Raw genomic sequence first — 20902 nt, 5'->3', positions numbered from 1 at the left:
TAACTCCCATTAAACAGACTTTGCTTCCCTGTGCAGCACCTCAGTGGAGGTGACCTGATGCAGGATGATCATATTGGGAATGTGGGTGTCTCCTCGCATCTTGGTTACTTTTTACAATGGCCTTCATTTGGGGCATATAAATGGCTTTGGAGATATGTCTGAGAACATGGAGGACGCCAGCAGTCAGATTGAGCACCGCAAGTCAGTCAGTGTAGAGGAGCAGTATGACCACATCACCTTTAACACCATGCACCTCTACCATGGGTGTTAGGACGTCCCATCCAGACTCGTATGCCTTAATATATCCATATAGAATGTGCTGAATTGCTTTAAGTACATATCATTTGAAAGGAACACTGTATTTGTATCTGTGTTGTTAACAAAAAGAAAAACAATTGCAATTTCCAATTTTGGGTTATTTCATTTAGTTGGAGAATCCCAGAGGCTGGACATTTTTATGCATTATTTGTAAGGATATTTACTGTATTAATTGTGCCTACACATATAACTGTTTATTGACTATTTCTTATACATAGTAGTTAGAGATGTGTGTGAATAAACTGGCTGATGAATTTACTGAATCATTTTTTTTGTACTGACAATCTCCTCCATTTATATTCTTCTTGGAGAATGTATCGTATTGGAATGACACATTTGGTTGTATTTTGTAGTCCACCCACTTCTAAACTACTCTACCCTCTTATAAATTATAAAAGTACCAATATCTAACTTCCCTCCTCCTGACTTTTATCGGATATATCGTTGAGAAAGTGAATAAAAACTTAACACATACCTGTTAAGAAATATCTTTCGCGTCAAAGTGCAGTAAGATCGTCGCTTCTTGCAATTCCCGCGCTTCGCCGCTAGGAGGACACTGACCTCATTCCTCCCACTGAAACGTCATCGAGCCTCTTCCTCCGACTGAGACCGTACCAACGGCTAGGAAATAGGGGCGTTTGTGCCATTTACGTAGTCAGAGACTAACATTTCAGGCGAATAATTGAATTATTTATCTAAAACCATAAATATTTCAAACGAATTGAGGCAACATGCATTATTATATCTTTAAAAACAAAACACAATATCGATTTATATACATTTTGTTTGATGTTTTGTATTTCCAGTCGCAAATAACCCCCTGTGACGGACAGATGGTACAGCCGTGTCTCGTGAAAAGACGTCTTGTACTCAGAAAAAAATATTAATCATCAGTGTTGTGGTATATACAGTCGCCTTAAGATTTATAATTAGAGCTCTAAAAATTATCGCTGACGATTTGTTTTTAGTGTAGTTAAAGATGTCAACTCCAGCTAGAAGGCGACTCATGCGGGATTTTAAGCGGTGAGTAGCTGTTAAACGGTAGATGTGTTTGGTTTGGTGGAATAGCTGCTAGCTTGCTTAGTTAGCTTCATATCACCCAGTTCGACAGCCGCTTAGTAAACACGATGTAACGATTAAAACACGCCTTTAATAGTCTGTCGGTAGTATCACATTGCCTGTTTACATCGTGGGTATTCTTAGAAACTCTACATTAGTCTTAGTTTATGAGCTAACGTTAGCTGGCTAGTCTGAGCCGGTTAGAGAAGTTATTCAAGCTTGACCTGTCTGAATGTGATTATGATTTCAATTTTACCCAATATTTGTACATTTCTAGTATTTTTATAAAGGTCAGCAGAAGCCACGCTTTCTCAGTGAATGTGATTGAGCCTCTGTAACACGGATCTGATTGTGTTTTGTGCTGGTCCCCAGGCTCCAGGAGGATCCTCCAGCCGGCGTCAGTGGCGCTCCGTCGGAGAACAACATAATGGTGTGGAACGCGGTTATATTCGGGTGAGGAGAGAGAGAATCGGGTCGAGTCTAGTCTGCGTCACCAGCAGCGGGGTGGAGCAGTTCCCACAGTCATCGAAAACCTCCAAATATGAACGGATTATAAAATATATATACGTATACAGACCTGTACATTTTTGGGGGAATGAATGATATGCTTAAATATTATACATTTAGATGCTATGCGACTTTGTTCAAGGGTTTGTAGTTGGCAGAATTATTGAGTAAGTTAATAATTTTATGTAGCAAAGACACTGTGATCGTGTGACACTTTGCCGTCACAATGATAAATAGTATTTTACATTTAGTCGTTTAGCAGACGCTTTTACCCATAGCGACTTACGAATGAGGACAATGGAAGCAATCAAAAACAAAAGAGCAATGATCTATAAGTGCTATAACAAGTCTCAGTTAGTTTAAACTTAGTACACATAGCAAGGGCTTTTAAATAATATAATAAATAAACAAAAAAGAAAAACGGATAGAATAGAAAAAGAAAAGAGCAAGCTAGTGTTCGAGGTCTTATTTTATAATTGTATAATAAATGAAAACAAAATGGATGGACTACAAAAAGATTGGGTCTTTTTTTTTTAAGAATTGGAATAGTGAGTGCTAGAGTTAGAGGGTCAAATAAAGATGGAAGAGATGTGTTTAAGTCGATTCTTGAAGATTTTAAATAGTAATTATTGAACTATTACTGTTCTATTGTATTTTTGATCAAATAAATGCAGCCTTTGTAAGCATAAAAGACTTAACGAAAGCTTTTTTTTTTTTTATCTTACTAATCTGAAATTTTTGTAGGGTAGAGTGAAAATCTACACGTAAACATGTTTCAGTGCTCTAATGCTGCATGTCTATTTGATTCCATGGTCAACATGTTGTACGTGAACGTTACATGTCTGTTTCCCCCTACCTTTGAGGCTTTGACATTTAATATTGCTTGTTATTGATGCTTTTTTTTTTTTTATGCAGTCCAGAGGGAACACCTTTTGAAGATGGTAAGTGTCGACCTAGACACTTGATTAAATGCATGTGTAAAAAAAAATGTGTAAATTGTTTCCTTTCATGGAAATTGAAGATACAGTGATGTTTCTATTCTGTACACAAGGTACTTTCAAACTCACAGTTGAGTTCACAGAGGAATATCCAAACAAGCCCCCAACTGTGCGGTTCGTCTCAAAAATGTTTCATCCGAATGGTGAGTGATGCTTCCTGTTTGTCTCTGATTAGAAGCTCTGTCAAAAACAATCTGACCCCAATTCTTTAATATGCTCTCAATAGTTTACTCATGTAGTACGTTCCCACACACAATCTGCTGCTGTTAAATTCATTTCTGTCGTTCATTGTACCTTGCAAGCTTTTATTAAATATTTTTTGCTCAAATTAGTTTAATTTAAAATGTAAAATATTAAATTTATGCTTGCTTATGCATTTCTTTGACAATAATAATTTTATTACGCTATTTATTCTGGAGATGTTCAAAGTTTCATGAAAAGTTACTGCTCTAACTTTTCTCTTGCTGTCTTTCTCAGTGTATGCTGATGGCAGCATCTGCCTCGATATTCTTCAGAATCGGTGGAGTCCGACTTATGATGTTTCTTCTATTCTGACATCAATTCAGGTATTGAATTGTTTTCTAGTCCTTTTATATTAAACAAAAGTGCTTCATGTAGCCTGTGGACATTATTGAATTTGAGAATTGCCTAATTTGAATGCTCATATTGATTTAAGAGTGTGAATGGTGAAATTTGGGTTTTGCTTGTAATTGCACTTTCCTTTCTATTTGTTCTACTCTTGAGGATTAAAAATAGATTTCTCTCTTTTTATAGTCCCTTCTAGATGAGCCAAACCCCAATAGCCCTGCGAACAGCCAGGCAGCACAACTCTATCAAGAAAACAAACGAGAATATGAGAAACGGGTTTCAGCGATTGTAGAGCAGAGCTGGAGGGACAGTTGACCACATTTACAAACCATGTTCTCACTGAAACATTGTTTTCCTTTTGTTTGGCTCTGTTGTTTGGGGATAGTTTTTCAAATCTCCATTTTTAAGTTTTTATGCACTTTACTCATGCAAGATTGTGATTTCTGTTTTATTTCTCTCCCACATTTTTGCCTGGATTGATTGTCAAGCCTCATTAAGATCATTGAAAGGGGAAATACCTCTGGTGTATAATGCTTGACTAATTTTGCATATGGCATGAACATGCAGTAATTGTACTTTTTTGCAAAATGCATTAGCATCTCAAAAAAAAAATCAAGGCAGTCTAATCTGGATAAATGACTTACAAAGAGACTTTAATCTAAGTCGTAGTATTGTTGATGAAAATGTTCTTGGTGCTGTCAGTTTTAATATCATGGTTTCACTCAAAAAGCAGTTTAAAGTGTCCTTTTAATTTAGGTTTTTCTTCCATTTTTCAGGGTTAGCATTCGTTTGGTTGGTTTAGTCGGAGGAGGGTTGGTATGCTACTCCATGAGTGGTGACCATCTCTAGTACACACTGAAAACACACAAGATGTTTGTAGACAGCCATGAGGATTTATATAAAGTATACAATTATTGTTGACAGAAAATGGCAATACGTCATGGAGTTCAAAATGTATATTTTCTGGTCAAAGTTACTCAAAGTTATTAAATATCCTCCAAAATCCAGAGATGCATATTAACTGCAGTTACGTAATCTTTTCATAGCTTGCATCACAAGTCCAATCAATCAAGTGAATTGGTGTATTCAGGTCTTTTTCCAAACCCTTTGCAGATGTATGCCCTGTTACATGCATGAATGCCTGAGTGTGTCCTTGCCTCTATTAATCTCTTGTATATACAAAAACACATCTGAATTTTGTGTACAGATTTTGCACTGGTTGGCAATCTCATTTTCCAGCACTTGTAAATACTTAAATAAAAGGTAAAAATACCTTTTGAGTAATGCATCCCTGATGCTTTACACCTTATTTCATCCTTTCCTACTCTGTAACTGTAACAATTGCAGAAGTATTTTCTATTTACAAAAACGTAAGAATCTTTTTTCTTTCTGCTTAATGTTTTTGAATCTAGAACAAAAAGTTTGAAGGTGAAACAGACCACGATTTTATTGTGAGAATCAGTTCTACAAATCAAGGGAAAGGGAATAATAAGACATCGGAGAGCTAACACAGCCATATAACAAGGTGAACCACATGTGGTCCACATTTAAGACGTACTTTAAAGCAATAGTTCACCTAAAACTGAAAATTCACTCACCCTCAGGTCATCAAAGAAGAAGATGAGTTTGTTTCATCAAAATAGATTTGGAGAAATTTAGCATCACATCACTTGATCACTTCAGTGAATGGGTGCCATCAGAATGAGAGTCCAAACAGCTGATAAAAACATTAATGTCTCGTGGAGTGTAAAGGAAGAAATTCCATCATAACGCTTCACTGAAAACGTCCATCCACTGTTGTCCACTCGTATTCTAGCCAGAAGGACAAATTTTAAGTTAAAAACATCTTGATGGATTTATTACAAACACACAGATTTTCACTTCATAAGATGTCAAATAGACTGGAGTGGTGTGCATTATTGTGATATGAAATGTTTTTAATCAACTGTTTGGACTCTCATTCTGACGGCACCCATTCACTCCAGAGGATCCATTGGTGAGCAAGTGATTTGATGCTAAATTTCTCCTAAACTATTTTGATTTCTACAAAACTATTGTGATGATGAAATAAACTCATCTATATCTTGGATGTATTTCTATGAAATATCCACTTTTGGGTGAAATATTCCTTCAAAGCCTGATTTTTTTATAAGCATGAAACAACACTACATTAAGCATGGTTTATTTTTCATGAACATATGTAGAGTTACGCAAGGCATAAATACAAAACTGATAATTGAAAATAGTACAAATTAAATACACTGTCTTATGGTTGGATGAGCAGAATTCTTCCAATGCTGCAGAACATTGATAACTCTGTAGCTGATAAGTGAACGGTATCAAATATATCCCTAAAAGATATAGCTACTAACCAATGACCAACCCTAGTCTGTAACAACATCACAGGTCCTGGCCTCTCAAAAGTGGATGCTAAACTCCTGAATAGAAGCACACTGGCAACCAGCTACACCTTAACACTACCGGTTGTATGCTCGTTCTCTCTTAGACCTCTCTAATGCTTTGTCCATTGTCTTCTCATTGTCTCCTCTGCACTTCGGACAGTACCATTTCCCCTTGGGCTTATGGTGCAGGCCAACACAGGAGAAGTGAAACCACTCAATAGTGCATTCATCATTATCACAACCTATCATCTCTCCATAAGACACTTGCTCGCACAGACAATAAGTGGGTTCATTGGGATCGATAGGCAGGTCTGTCGGCGACGGCTCCCTGTCCTGCTTGCTTTTCGACCTCTTCTTCTTCTTCGCTGACGTGGACGAGGTCTTAGCCTTCTTCTCTTTAGACACACCTGAACCAACCTCCTCATTGGGCTCCATGCCATAATTGGAGTTTTCTCGGTTCTCCGAACCATTTTTCTGCCTTCGTGAACGCTTTCCACCAGATTTGTCAACTGAAGCCGGGGTCTCGTCTCGCCTCCGATCCGCACTGGGCTTACTGACCGAGAGCATCGAAGCAGAGACCGGTGTCATAGTTACGGATGCATTGGCACTGGGGATGCTGCCCACCGACACGGTGCTCTCCGGCGAGTCCTGGCAGGCCTGGAAAAGCTCACTCTGCCAGTCGAGCTGCCGACTGCGATTCTCCACCATTTCCACCATTTGGCCTGCGATCTGGATCTTTTCATCCCCGAGTTCTTCTGTGCGGATCAAAGAGCGCTGGATGCAGTGAAGCAGACGCCGCCTCTGCACGGGATCTGATTCTTGTTTGTGCTTCTCATAAGCCTCGTCCAATTCATTGAGGATCTCTGCAAGGTCAATGCATCAGGGTTAATGTTTTTTATAGTGTTACTGTAAAGTCAGTCTATATCATTTTAACCTCCAATAAAAAAATCAGTAATCATGGCAAAAAAGCTTTATTGTCAGGATGCCACAGGTGAATAAAACATGTTAACTAACAAATATCACTATGGTTGATTAATTACAGGACAATAACTTTTCTGAAATGTTATGTTTTAATAAACACATGTGGAATTATGTGGAAGTAAATATTACCAGATTCGCATACATTTATTTCTAGAACCAAAATCTGAATTAGACAAACCAAATGCAAAAATATTTCGTAACAGATGGGATTTGGGATATCTCTTTTTAACACGATCATGTTTGATTATGGGGGAATTCTTTTTTTAGGACTAAAATGTGTAATTACCGGGTGGATTGTATAAACACATGGCTCTGGAGAAAACCTTCAGAATATAGACCTGAATTAAACTCCAAGGTTTGTAATATGTAAGTGCTAATGAAATTGAGAAAAAAAAAAAAAATATATATATATATATATTATTATTATTTTTTTTTTTTAAATATGGCCTTAAAAATATGTAATGTACTTGAAATCTACAAATGCAAATAGATTATGCATAATCAAATAAACACGTACATGTGTATTTTGGATATTTTCTTTTGAACCAGCCTGAAAAAAAGACATGATATGGAAGCAAAACTGACCAGTGCATTGAATAAAAATGGTTTTGACTGGAGCGTCTTTGCTTTAAGAGGTTAATGCGTCTAGACACAGTCGCTGACCATATGAAACTTTATGTGCAGTCGTTTTTATATTTTAAGTACTATTTACACCGCACTAACACAAAACTGATTTCAAGCTAACGTTACATAATTTTTTAACGTTAAACAGGAAGTTTAGTGGCGCTCTAGAAGCTGCGAGACTCGACTCTCCATCCAATCAGGATGTGTAACGTTAGTGATTTCATCTAAACCTTTACAGATGTAAGATATACATTACAAATAAATTCACTCTATATTTGACCAACTTTGCAGCTTTAACCTCTCAATCTCGCGACGCGGGGAAACTTGCAAGTTTTCACGTGCTAACGGTTAGCCACTAGCCAGCTAGCTAGTGTGACAACTAACACCGTTGCACAAACAATGCAGTGATTTTTTACACGTATGCTAAATGCAAGAGACTGTAAGCTCTCACCTTGATATCTGGCGTCAATTTCCTTCATGAGAGACACACATCTTTGAAGGTCCAGCGGCAAAGACTCGAGCAGCTCCAGATACTCCTCAATATAGTTCACAACATGAGAAGACTCCCCGTTTGAAGAAGGGTTCAACATCTTTTCGCACGCATTTAAGAGTCGGGTAAATCAATGCGAATATGTGTTTTAATAGTAATATTATCCTAGGATAGATTTTAAAGAATAAAAGTGTGGGCTGCTGGGAAAGTTATTTAGATAACGTTAAGTGTAGTAGTGAGTTGTGCAGGACCAGTGACGCTTCTATGGCGGAGACCTAGCTCATGAATATGAATTACTTCAAAGTGACGTTGCTCCATAATCTTCCAACAGAGTGTCTTGGTACGCTAAAGCTAATTAATATTCATGAGCGAATCCTTTTAATGTTTGCCACAGGGTCGCGCGATGTCTGCATATTGTTGCACTTTGAAGACGCTTGGTGGCGTTTGGTAGCAAGACTTCAACAATCATATGAAAAAAAAATTAGATACATGTTTATGATAGGTTTAGGCTTGTGTGTGTGTGCTCTTGTTTTTGTGACATCAGGACACAACTTATGAGGACATAACCCATGTCCCCATTTTTCAAAACGCTTATAAAACATACAGAATGAGTTTTTTTTGAGAAAGTAAAAATGCACAAAGTTTCCTGTGAGGGTTAGGTGTATGTTTGGTGTAGGGCCATAGAATATACAGTTTGTACAGTATAAAAACCATTACGCCTATGGGATGTCCCCACTTTTCACAAAAACAAACGTGTGTGTGTGTGTGTGTGTGTGTGTGTGTGTTTGGAGGGTTCAGAGAGTTATAGTGTCTTATATTATCTTGCAAAATGAAATAAGCGGGGACTTTTGCATTCAATATTATTTATTTATTAGAAGATTGGCTGCATAATATTAACATAAAGCATTTTTTTCTTTGTTATATTGTGTTTACTGTGTAGATCACTTGACAGCAAAATCTCAAAACATCCTTACAGCATCATTTGAAAATATAGCTCAAATGAGGTGTAATGTAACAAATGTGCTATTTTGTGTTTTATCTTCTATTTGAGCTTAATTATTAAATATAAATAAAATAGCAACTTTTAATGCATCTTAATAAATCATTATTCATTATTTATTAATTTTAGCTGCTTGGATAATTCACATCCTATGTTGAAAGGTGAAAAGTGTAGTTGAGTTCTTCTAACACAAGAATGGCCTGCAGGGGTCTCTTATGTTGAGGCAATGAGGCTCTTAATGTTGTTTATCCTCAGCTGAGCTGTTTACTGGCACACCATGTAGATATTGTTTCCTGTGGATTCCTTGTTTCAGTTACAGCCCTGAAGAGAAATTCTAATAAGTTTATCCTATATTTTTAACAGTTTTGAATGACCTTTGAAAATGGTAAAAGTAGTTCCTTGTAGTTGTAACTCTGTGTTATGAGCAGTAAAAATGTCAGATGACTGAAATATCGTAATGTGCAAATTAGAGGGGGAATGAGTGTAAAGTCGAGTCTCCTTGTCTTCTGTGCTCTTACCCGAGTGTTGTCCTAAAAAATGACCTTTTATGCATTTCATTGTCAATGGAGAATTCAGAGACTGGACAAATTAGGTTACTTTCCACATTAAGTTAGTGTCAAGAATCGAGGTGTAGTCGTAAGTAAGGTTTTGTGTAGACGCTCTCAAACTTTTTTCAGGCTTGCGTTATAAAACATCAAAAAATCTTACTGATCACAATCTTTTGAATGGCAGTATAGATAGATAGATAGATAGATAGATAGATAGATAGATACCACATCCTAACCCTAACCATGTAGTATGTAATTAATGTTACTCAATATTTAAAAGTAACTGTAACAAGGACACCGAAAAGTACCCAGACTAATATCAGAGTGATGTGTGTGGGGGGGGGGGGGAAACAAGAGTTGGAAAAAAGAGACCCCCCCCCCCTCCAAAACAAACAAAAAAGACTTGTAAATTCAATCAGGTGGAGCTAATCACCTTCTCAATGGCACACAAAGCCATTTGACATTCTGCTGTGGTCATTTTGATCGGCTCAGCATTAAAAGAGTTTTCCTGGAGCATTTCAGTCCTTGGTAGTGCAACTGAAGCAAACAATCAACTCTGGGTGCCAAGGCACTGTCAAAAGATCTCCAGGATAAAGTTGTGGACAGGCACAGGAGATGGATCCCAAAAAAAAAAGGCTTTATCAATGCCTATAAACCCAGTGAAGTCTATTATTATTAAGACGAAGGTATTTGGTACACAGACCCTGTCTGGATCAGGATGTCTATCCAAACTGATGAACGAGCAGGAGGAAACTGGTCCGAGAGGCGAACAAGAGGCAACTCTGAAGCAGCTGCAGGAATTTATGACAAATGCCCTTACACACACACAATCTTTACTGATAAATTACCAGTAAATACCATTAAGAAATCATGTGTGAACAGGACCTTTTCAAAAATACTGTTATATATATTAAGGCAACTTTATGGTATGAGAAGCTGTAACATTACCAGTAAATTACTTGTAATCTGCTCTGTGTGAACCTCGGAATTAGATTACCAGTATGAGCACGTACGACGTAAGACATCTACTTTGGATCAATCATTTGAAGTCGTCTTATACAATGTTTCTGGGCCAAAAGCAGCAGCATGAATGTGAATGTTTGACACAAGAATAAAAACATCGTCACCTGACCGCATACCCCTCCATGTTTACAAACTAAACTCCGAGGGGCACAGCCCTTTAGAGGTCATTTCCAAATTTACTGATGTCACATAATTTACTGGTATTTTGAAACTGATGTGTGAATGGTGTTTTACCAGAAAAAAGAGGGGATGTCGTTGCCTGTATGAACACCACATTTTTGTATCTAACAATAAAGTCATAAATTTACGGCAATTTACCAGTATTACTGTGTGAAAGAGGCTAAAGAGTGGTCATTGTGTGCATCTGACAACAATATCACAGATTCTCCGCAAATGTGGCTTGAATGAGAGATTTGCAAGAAAAAGGCCACTTCTCAAGAAAGGCCACATGCATTCAGACTGAGCTTTACCAAAACACACCTTGAAGATTCTGAGGCAGATGAGACTAAATGTTATTATAAACAGATATAAAGAAATCTCTCTTTCACTCTCTCTTGCAAACACACAATAATGGCTTTGGAATTTATTACGTAAGTGCAAATAATGAAATCACAACATATTACTGATAAATAAAGGGTAAGAGAAGACCTCCGTAGTTTTTGGAACAGTGTGTTTTATGTATCTCAGTTCCATTCTTTTTTCTTTTAGAAAGGGTTTTTTGGACTTTGTGACATTTGTGACTCATCTTCATGTAACTGCTAGTTTTAAAATTGCCCCAAAATCATTTGGATGCTTAAGCCACACTTAAAACTTTATAAATGCCATTTATACAAAAGAAAAATAACACAAGCAAAATGTTTGGACTTTATTTTTTAACTCAGAGGCCAAATAACAATGTAAATGCATCTTCATTACAGACAAAAATTAAGAGGATAAAGGAAACTATTTAATGCACTATTTGGTGCTTTTGCTTTAATTCTTAAGATGCTCTGTGTTGAAATGATTTTAGCAGTTCTCAGGTACCCCTCCAATTCACTTTCTTTTCGTTTGCTGTCCACATCCTGTTTATCGACCATATTTTAACATCTCTTTGTGGGTGTTTCTTCTTCCATTCTGAGACAAAATTTTATTCCTATGTGGCTCCAGACAAAGTTTGAGAAGGAGAACAATATTAAAATGGGGAAAAGTGTACGTGTGTGAGAGCCTGTGTATGCAATAACAACAGAGAAAAAGAACGAGAATGCTTATGGTGGCAAGCAGTAAATAATGATGATTTTGACTTTTTATGGTCTTAAAGCTGCCCAGTGTCACTGCTTGACAAAGACAAATGCACATGTCCTATCATGCACCCTCCATGCAGTGGATTCCTCATACTGCTGGTGCCTTTTCTTTAAGTTAGTAACCCCATAGATAGTACTACATGCATTCAGAAAGTATTCAGACTCTTGAATATTTTTCACATTTTATGTTGCAGCTTTATGCTAAAAATGCTTTAAATTATTATTATTATTATTTTCAACATCAGTCAACACTCCACACTCCATAACAGAAAAAGCAAAAACAAGATGTGTGATCACTTTTCAAATTTAATATGCAAGTATTCAGACCCTGGATTTGAACCTAATCAAACATCTCTAGAGAGATCTAATGTCTTTTGACTAGTGGTCTTCATCCAACCTGACTGAGCTTGAGAGGAACATGAATTCACTACTGACCCACTTATTAAATCAATTCTCATTTCCTTTTCATGTAATGTGTGCTCACCTGTAAGATGAAGTGTGCTCTTGTGCTGCACAGAGCCGGACTTAGACGTGTATGTGGCCACACAGGTGAGCTCACTAATGTTGAGATTTTCCGGCAGATATACTTTATTCTCCAACATAAAAAACCTGCCAAGCTTCTTGACAGAACTGATGTTGGAGAAAAAGTTCACGGCAGGTTCCCAATGAAGAGTGGGTGCTTTCATTTTATATTTGGAATTACAGACAGCAGTCCTTTGATTGTTTTCACTGTCCTGCTTGGTTGAAACATTGGTAACTAAAACAAAGAATTAAATTGAATTTATTAATCATTAACACCATCTGCTTCATTTTTAGCTTTACATGTGTTTTGTACAGTGAACTGGATTCAGTACTGGTTATTATCACTAAAGTGAAAGTTTGAGAGATGTTCAAGTTCTCAGCTAGAAATAAGTTATCAGTTAGTGGCTGTACTCCTAGCCTTATTATGTAAACCTGTTATGTAAATGCAAACATTTTCACAGCATTTTCAATAGTTTTACTGTAAATTGTGTTTGTACTCACCGCTTACAGTCACATTTAGTGCATAGCTTCCTCCTTTATATGATAAATCACAAAAGTAAAGCCCTTCATCTTCAACTGAAATCTTGGGAATGAATAGAGAAACTCCATCTGAGGTGTTTTCCAGCTTCTTTCCATCATTGCATGTGTCGTCCAGCTTGGGTGACACACCAACTCTACATTTTCTGTCTTGCAGGCTGATGTTCCAGATTATATAAATTAATTCATTCCATTTGGCAGCAGTGAGATTGCCACACCGTAAAGTCACATCACTGCCTGAAATAAAGATCTGCTCTTGGAAATCTAAAAAAAAATAAATATATATATATATATATAGCATTTGGGTATTATGGCACATTTAGATGTTGCATTGCCAGACTATTGTTTTCCTTCGATGCGTCTTTTCCTTTAACCCTAAATTAGTTATGACATACACAGCAGCTCTATTTTGACAATAGATATAACACAATTGGAACTTTTCATCAATACAGTTTACAATATAATGTTAATTTTTTTAAGCATTAGAACCACAAATCCCTCCACATGAAAAGCAGCTATATGAAAAATGTAATGAATGTAAAATGGTGATTCTATAAAGTTCTATAAATAGTTTGACAATTCATGTTTTCTCAATGTTAAGCACTTGCTTTCGCTGACCGTTAGTTTAAAATGTATATTTTTATAAGAGTTTTGTTCCTTTTTTTTTTGTTCCATATTCATGAAATGTATTTACATATATAAATAAAAGTGTATGTTATCTGACCTGTCAGTTTTTCAAGTGCAGAATCTTTATAATGTTCTCCTACAGGACAGTTAGTGGCACAGCGGGTTAGTAACAGGTTAATGTGAGGCTCAGCACATGGAAACACAATCATTCACTCCAGTAAGATTTACAGTTCATTTCTGTTAATCTAATGTAAGTGTGCATGGTATGTTGAAGATTTAGCAAATTTATACAAGAGTAACACTTTATAATAACTTTCATTAATACATCATTAACTTTAGTTATTATATTTTCAAATAGCTAGAAACGCGAGATAATGTACTTGTTTATGTATACATTGCCTAATGCTTAACAGATCATTATTTCATAACCGCCCTTTACACAAACGCTGTTACAGCAGCTAAAAGTTCAATGCACATAAAGATACTAAATGATTTGTAAACATTTATATACATTTTTAAATGGTGAATTATTTTTTTTAGATTGGGTAAAGCAAAAACATGAACAAATAATAATCAATGAATGATTTGTTAAGATGTGTAAATAGTAGAAGTCTACAGAACAAATAATAACCAAATATACGACCTTTAGAGACTATGATTATGAGTTTATATGTAAACATAGTTTGTGGGGTGCTAACATCATTTTTTTCACATATAAAAAGAGCATTAGGTAGTATATGAACTGATGTTTAATAACATTTGTTATCATACAAATGATGTCATTTACAAATTAGTTTTTAATCGTATAATTTTAGTTAAAGTCATTTATAGATTTTTTTTAAAGTGCATGATCATATGAATTGAAAGTTTAATGATTTATAAGGATTAACTAATGATCTGTTAAGCATTGTATAATGTTTGTTAACGATTTATTAATGCAGATTTTAATCACTGTAAACCATCTGTCAAAATCATTTAAAGATTTTCAAAAAGTGCATGATCATATGAATTGAAAGTTCATTTGTAAGCATTTACATTTACATGAAATAATGATCTGTTGATCATTAAGTAATAAAAATTAACAAGCACATTATCTCATATTTCTATACCATTTTCTAAACCAACCTTTTGTTTGACTTCCTGCCACAAAGATGTTTAGGAGGACGACCACCATCAATGTCTTATTGTTCACCATCGCTGCATTTCTCAGGTCAGACTTCTTTTCTTCTTATTTCACCTTTAAATGTATTAGTTCCCTGGTATTTGTGTTCTCCTACCTATTGTTTCCTTTAAAAGTAAAGCTCTTATACACTTTCATATATATTTTTAATCATTTTTATCAGTACATAATCTATCCCTCACGAAAATACTCGACTTCCTGTCTTGTTAACCACAGCTGTAATGTGAGAGCATTATCTTCGTGTGAGACGATTGCAGTTTGGCAGTGTGTGAAGTGCTGATGGTGATTTTGTTGGTTAATTTTGTTGTTTTATCTACCCGGCAGAATGATGAGACTAACGTAATTGATGATTGTAAAGAAAGAGGAAATTGCAATTTTGATCAGTTTAATTTAGAGTGCATTCAGAAAGTTAAAAACATTTTTAATTTTCACATTTTATTAAAAGATAATGGTTTGCTTACTGGTCATTTTTAACATCACAACTAAAGATACAAAACAAATGTCAAAAGGATATGATGTAAGTATATACATTTTATAATGTATATTTTGAGACACAGCTTAGTGCTGCTGTGTGCTCAGCTAAATACACATATGTGTGTATGGTGCTGAAAAACTCTGCAGAGTGTATGTATGTAAGTGTAAAAATGTTAAAGGAGTCAAAACTGTTTAAGGATTTTCTCCATAGCACATGGAAAAGGTGGGTCTCGGCCCACTTATTTTTGCCCACCAAAGTTCAGATGGGAGCGTTCACACTTACTTAAATGAACTGCACTTACAGAGCAGTTGCACAAGAGTTTGTCTTAATTGAACCAACCAGCCAAGTGTGAACACACCTATCAAAAGAGATGTGACCAAAAGCCGTATGGTCACTCTGATTAAGCTACAAAGAGTATGTGCGGAGTTGCTAAAAACATAGAAATTTGTAGAAGTACAACCATCACCAATCTGGGCTTTACATTCATCACCTCATTCAGCACAATACCTTCCCAATGGTGAAGCATGATGGTGGCATAAGCTCAGGACCAATGATCCTAAACACACAGCCAAGACAATGAAAGAGTGGCTTGGGACAACTCTGTGAATATCCTTCAATGAGCCAGCCAGAGCCTGGGTTTATAAGCCCAATCAAACATCTCTGAAGAGACCCTTACCAAAAAAGTAGTATTCTTCAAGTTTATTTTACTAAGTATACTTAAGTAAAGTTCAAGTATATTTTTAAGTATACTTTATGTAGCAAGTATACAACTATCACAGTTCTAGTAGTATACTTGTAAGTGTACTGTTTCAATACTCCTTGGGACTAAATTGACCCACTTTCTATACCGGTATATAAAAGTATACTTTAAGTATAACAGTAGCAAACTTTGAGTACACAACTAGTTTACCTCTATGTTTGTAGTTTGTACTGCAATTATATTAAAAGTGAACTTATTAGTATACTGATAGTTTACTAATTAAATGCTTTGTACACTTTGAAGTATAGTCTCAGTAAACTACTAGTTCAGTAGTTTTGTACTGCAAGTACACTCATAAGTACGTGAACTTTACATCATACTATAAGTATACTACTATGTCCCTATTTAGGTTTGAATTTGTATATATTTTGTTATATGAATATCTGAACATACAAAACTTCCAAAGAAAGAACAGGCTGCTTGTAAACAAAAACATTTTGTTCTAGCTGAATGCATTCTTTTTTAAACACTTTAGTGTGGGTAAGTTTCATAAAAAAAAAGAAAGAAAGAAAGAAATAACATTTTGACCACATTTTTGCACAGATTTTAGGAGTATAGCTCAAACATATTTAGACTTTTTGTAAGTATAAGTCAAGTATAAATATATTTCTGAGGAGTACATAAAGCCCATTTCTGAGAAGTACATAGAAAGTCAACTAAAAGCATACTTCCCTATTTTTTAAGTTAAAAATAAGTATACTAATAGCACACTTGAATAAACTTCTATTTCGTAAGGGAATGAATGGCTTACAAAGTTTGAAAGGATCTGCAATGTACAATGGAAGTAAATCCCTATAATACCCCCCCCCCCCCAAAACATGAGGGTGCCTCACTGCCAAGGGTGCATCAACTGGGTTATGAATACCTACTCAGTGCCTTATTAAAATTAATTATTTTTAAGAAATTGCAAGTTATCACAAATCATGTTTTGCTTTGTAATTATGGAATATGGAATGTAAAAAGATATAAAGAAAATAAAAACGGTACTTACACTGCACATTTTGGACTCATCAGCTCATCATTTTAGCATTTTAAGGGCTGCATCACAGCAAAATGTGAAAATTATTCTATGGTATTATTTTCTGAATGCACTGTTTTTCCTGTCCCCTTCTGCTTCCCAGAGCTCTGCTGTTATCTTAACCAGAGGAATGTAGGCTTGTACGCTATCATTTGGTAAACATCACACTGTTTTTAGCTCTCCCTCCTACCCCGTCTCTGTTTGTCTTGGTCACTCAGACTGACCATGGGGGGATTATGGCCGTCATTGCAGTTGCGTCAGAAATGACCAGGTCCTAAAGTGACATAAGAGAGCAATCAATACAAACGCCTTGACACCAGCTCACCTCCTGGAAAGAAAAGAAAGAGCAGTGGTTGGCTTTCAGACTGGCGTCAGAAGGTGTGTGTCTATCCTCAATGTGAGATCTACAAATGCATTTTTTCATGATCTATGAGTCAGGTCTGTAAGCGCTGGGATGATGAAAGGCGATGATGCAGAGGTGTGACAGTAATGCAGACGCTGGAATAGCAGCATGTCTTCATGTCTCTGGAGGTTAAAATAAAACTCGAGGTGCTCAGCCCCAGTCCAGTTTGAAAAGTATGCGTGGAACGCAGATTTGACCTTTTAGTCAGTTCATTATGTTGTGTGTGTGTACTACATTAGTTTAGGAGCAAATATACACCCTTAAGTGAGATAAATGTGACAACCTTCCATTTAGTGTCATCATTTGAAAAAATATACACATACTACACAAAAAGGTTAATTTAGTTAACATTAGGTATCGTGCACTAACAGTACTTTTACAGGAATAATTATTATAGCTTAATGTTCATTAGTATTGTTCATTAGGTTTTATTTATATATAGAAATTAATAAAAACCAATAAGATTTCTGTAAAACATTTATATCTACCATTAATTGTTACTTCATGCTGAATTACACACAAACTGAGCTGGTAGACCCGACAAAGGAAGACTGAAGAGACTGGGGCTTTTAAACACAGGATGATGAGTAAATAAGGAAACACACCTGGAATCAAATTAACACAATTAACAGGGGACAGAAACTTGGTCGGGGAGCAAAAACACACACACAAACAGGTCCATAATTCTGACATAACGCCCCCTCCCCGAAGGTGCGTTCTCACACCATAGAAACAACAGAAGGGGAGACACAGGTGGGAAATAAGGAGGAGGTTCCAGAGGGGGATGGATATCCGGGAGGAAGACGACAGGAGGAGACCAAAAGAGGAGACGATGGATGGAGGAGACAGAGAGGAGAAGATGGATGGCGTAGCCAGCATGGAGATGGGATGGGCTTGGAGCAGGAGGAGTCCAGCTGGACCCAGGCCACAGCCATGATGTCGAGCCACGGTGGAGCCGACGGAGAGAGAAGCCATGGAGGAGGAGCCCGAGATGGAGATGGAGAGCCAACGAGCCAGAGGGATGCCAAGGATCCGGGGGCCGAGGGTGGAGCCGAGGGCTCTGGCGACCACGGCGGAGATCCGGAGATCTGCGGCAGAGCCAGAGCAACTGAGGACTAGAGTATGTGAGGGGAGCGGATTACTGATTTCAGAAACACTGCTCCGTGTCTAAAATATTGCAGTATGTTTGAAATTCCACAGTTCAACTTCTGTTCATAACATATATTAAAGGAGAGCTTCAAAGTGGCTTATTGGAACACTAGTGTGCACACTTTTTTCCTACCTCTTAACAAATAACATATGTCAGCATTAAAAGGTATAATTGCTGCTTTTTGCGGTGCAAATTTTGTTTGTGATGAAAAGTTTTTTTTCAGTTATTTTATCTACGGATTGATGCATTTCTTCTACAGATTTCTGCTCATTCAAAATCAGATACAGATGAAGTAGAGCTTTAAAATTACATTTGTTTAAATGCATTATTGAGAGAGTGATTGTGTGTGAATAATTAAATGTTGTAGTAGCATACGTGTTTAAATCATACTTGTGATTTACGTGTGATTTCTTGCTTAATTTCCAGTTATATTATGGGCTGTTGGCATGAATTGTATTCTTAAAGGAACGGTGGTGGAGCACTCTTGGAGATGATTTTTTTGGTGGTGAAAATCATGACGCCCCAACTTTTTCGCTCCAGTCAAAATCACACCGCTCCACTCCGCTCTCTGCTCCCACTCCGCTCCCCTCACATACTCTGCTGAGGATCAAGGTGGTACTGGTGGGAGGAAGGAGCCCAACAGAGCTGGTGGGACAGAGCGACGAGGTGCAGCCAGAGGAGAGGAGTCAATGGCAGAGACAGAGGGACGAGTGAGCCTGGTGGAGCTGATGGATCGACAGGTGAAGGTGGAGGCAAGGGAGCTAGGAGTTAAGGTGGAGCCACTGGGTCTACATGCCGAGGCAGAGTCCGGGCCTCTGAGGTTGAAGGAGGAGGTGAGGGATACTCTGACCCTGGTGACACTGGAGGATGGCAGTCCCGCGGGGCTCGCACTGCAATGATGGTGTGCTGAGGGCGAGCAGAGGGGCTGCCAGATGACAGCGGTAGAGGAGGCAGGAGCGGGTGGGAGAGTGTGCATTTTCAAGGAGCAGGAGGGCACTGTCGAGAAGCAGGCACTGGAGGACTGAAGCCCCCTTAGGGCTGAATGAGGGAACCAAGGACAAAGGAGGGCTGGACAGGACCAGCAGAGATGAGTGAGAGAGGAGAGGGGGCAGTTCGATCTCCAGTTCGGACTCCAAGTTTATTAGATCCCCCTTCTAGTTTTTGCACAAACACTGATCCATACTCAGCTCACCCTCAGCCATGATGCAGGGGCAGAGCTCCTCTCCGCACTCACACCATCCATGGCTTGATCTGTCATCCGGTCAAATGGGTTGAGCTCAACTTCCGGGGGGATCCTCTGCTCAGTTGCTTGGCTCTGGCTTGCGGATCGCTGCAGGAAATGGCTCTCCATCATCAGTGGGATTGGGCTTATGCTCCATACCACGGGGAGGGCTCTGGGTAAGAAGCGGCACTGGCCATAAGCTCCTGGAAACCAGCGGAGAACGGAGATCCATTTCCCGTGTCCACTCAACAAAGTTGGCGGAATTCGCTCGGGGACTGTGCTCTGATGATGGCGTCATCTGAGTAGTTAGTGAGGCTTGCCATTACCCAGAACATTCTGGTGTGGGCCCTTAGCGATTTCTGCCCCTGCTCTTACCATTCACTGACACGTCCAGGTCGCACACACTCCTGATTGTATGTCTGTTTGCCGCAAATAGCGATTGCGAGTAAATTCGCTTTCATCTTTGAAGGACTGTGATATGAAGAGTGTACAAAGTAACACATATATAGCAATAGTTTGAAAGTGCATAGCACATAACGTGCACAATACCAGTATAAACACGGATATCTATTTTTAGAATATGCGTCACATGACTAAACTTGCATCATCATTTTTAAAAGCCTCCGTTTTCACAGTCTACACTACAATGCAAAATCTGCTTTTTCAAATTTATCCACTTTGGCCATGTCCACACTAATACATTTTCTTTTGAAAATGCATCTTTTTCTCTACGTTTTGGCCTTCCATCCACACTGAGATGGCATTTTAATCAAGGAAAATGAGCTTTTTGAAAACGCTCTCTAAAGTGGTAGATTTTAACCTTATGTACTTATCACATTCATGGGAAAGGCTCATCAGGTTGTGGACAGTGCACACACACGAACACAAATAAAAAGTTATTGTGCCCTCATGGTGTCTCTTACTGCTTCATTTCGCTCATGATATGCCTCGCTGCTGGGTCTTGTGCATGTGTGTGTGTCATCTGTCTTGCATAAATGCCACAGTGTGTGTGTGTGTAAGCTACAGCCAATGGGGACAAAATCAGATGGAGTGGCCTGCTGCGACTGCACTGTGTGCATCCAGATGTTTGAGAGATAAGGGTGTTAGGTCAATATATCAGCTCGCATGTGCGTTCGTTTGTCGTGTGAGGTCTCTGGGGTTGGTGTCAGGTCAGATACCCTCTTTGCTGT

The 20902-nt window shown here is 37.7% G+C and overlaps 3 protein-coding genes across 3 annotated transcripts; 1 reads left to right on the top strand and 2 right to left on the bottom strand.

Annotated features, from left to right (window-relative positions):
• Nucleotides 1–1181: 1181 nt before the first annotated feature.
• LOC132152735 (ubiquitin-conjugating enzyme E2 A-like) lies at nt 1182–4743 on the top strand. The gene is made up of 6 exons (XM_059561590.1): nt 1182–1341; nt 1750–1830; nt 2800–2825; nt 2936–3025; nt 3360–3448; nt 3657–4743. Exons 1-6 carry the CDS (start codon nt 1298–1300, stop codon nt 3783–3785), a joined length of 459 nt encoding a protein of 152 aa, XP_059417573.1. The 5' UTR covers nt 1182–1297; the 3' UTR covers nt 3786–4743.
• An 893-nt stretch (nt 4744–5636) lies between these two features.
• Nucleotides 5637–8283, bottom strand: LOC132152734 (inhibitor of growth protein 1-like). Its single transcript, XM_059561589.1, has 2 exons — nt 7929–8283; nt 5637–6735 (listed from the first exon to the last, which is right to left on the bottom strand). The coding sequence occupies exons 1-2, from the start codon at nt 8065–8067 to the stop codon at nt 5948–5950; spliced, it is 927 nt and encodes a 308-aa protein (XP_059417572.1). The 5' UTR covers nt 8068–8283; the 3' UTR covers nt 5637–5947.
• Nucleotides 8284–11379: 3096 nt separating this feature from the next.
• On the bottom strand, nt 11380–13713 carry LOC132152573 (uncharacterized). Its single transcript, XM_059561326.1, has 4 exons — nt 13602–13713; nt 12842–13141; nt 12303–12575; nt 11380–11670 (listed from the first exon to the last, which is right to left on the bottom strand). The coding sequence occupies exons 1-4, from the start codon at nt 13711–13713 to the stop codon at nt 11618–11620; spliced, it is 738 nt and encodes a 245-aa protein (XP_059417309.1). The 3' UTR covers nt 11380–11617.
• Nucleotides 13714–20902: the final 7189 nt, after the last annotated feature.

The sequence above is a fragment of the Carassius carassius genome, chromosome 11, assembly GCF_963082965.1.
Source record: "Carassius carassius chromosome 11, fCarCar2.1, whole genome shotgun sequence".
NCBI lineage: Eukaryota > Metazoa > Chordata > Actinopteri > Cypriniformes > Cyprinidae > Carassius > Carassius carassius.
The sequence above is the reverse complement of the archived record's forward strand: the minus strand, read 5'-3'. Positions and strand labels throughout refer to the sequence as shown.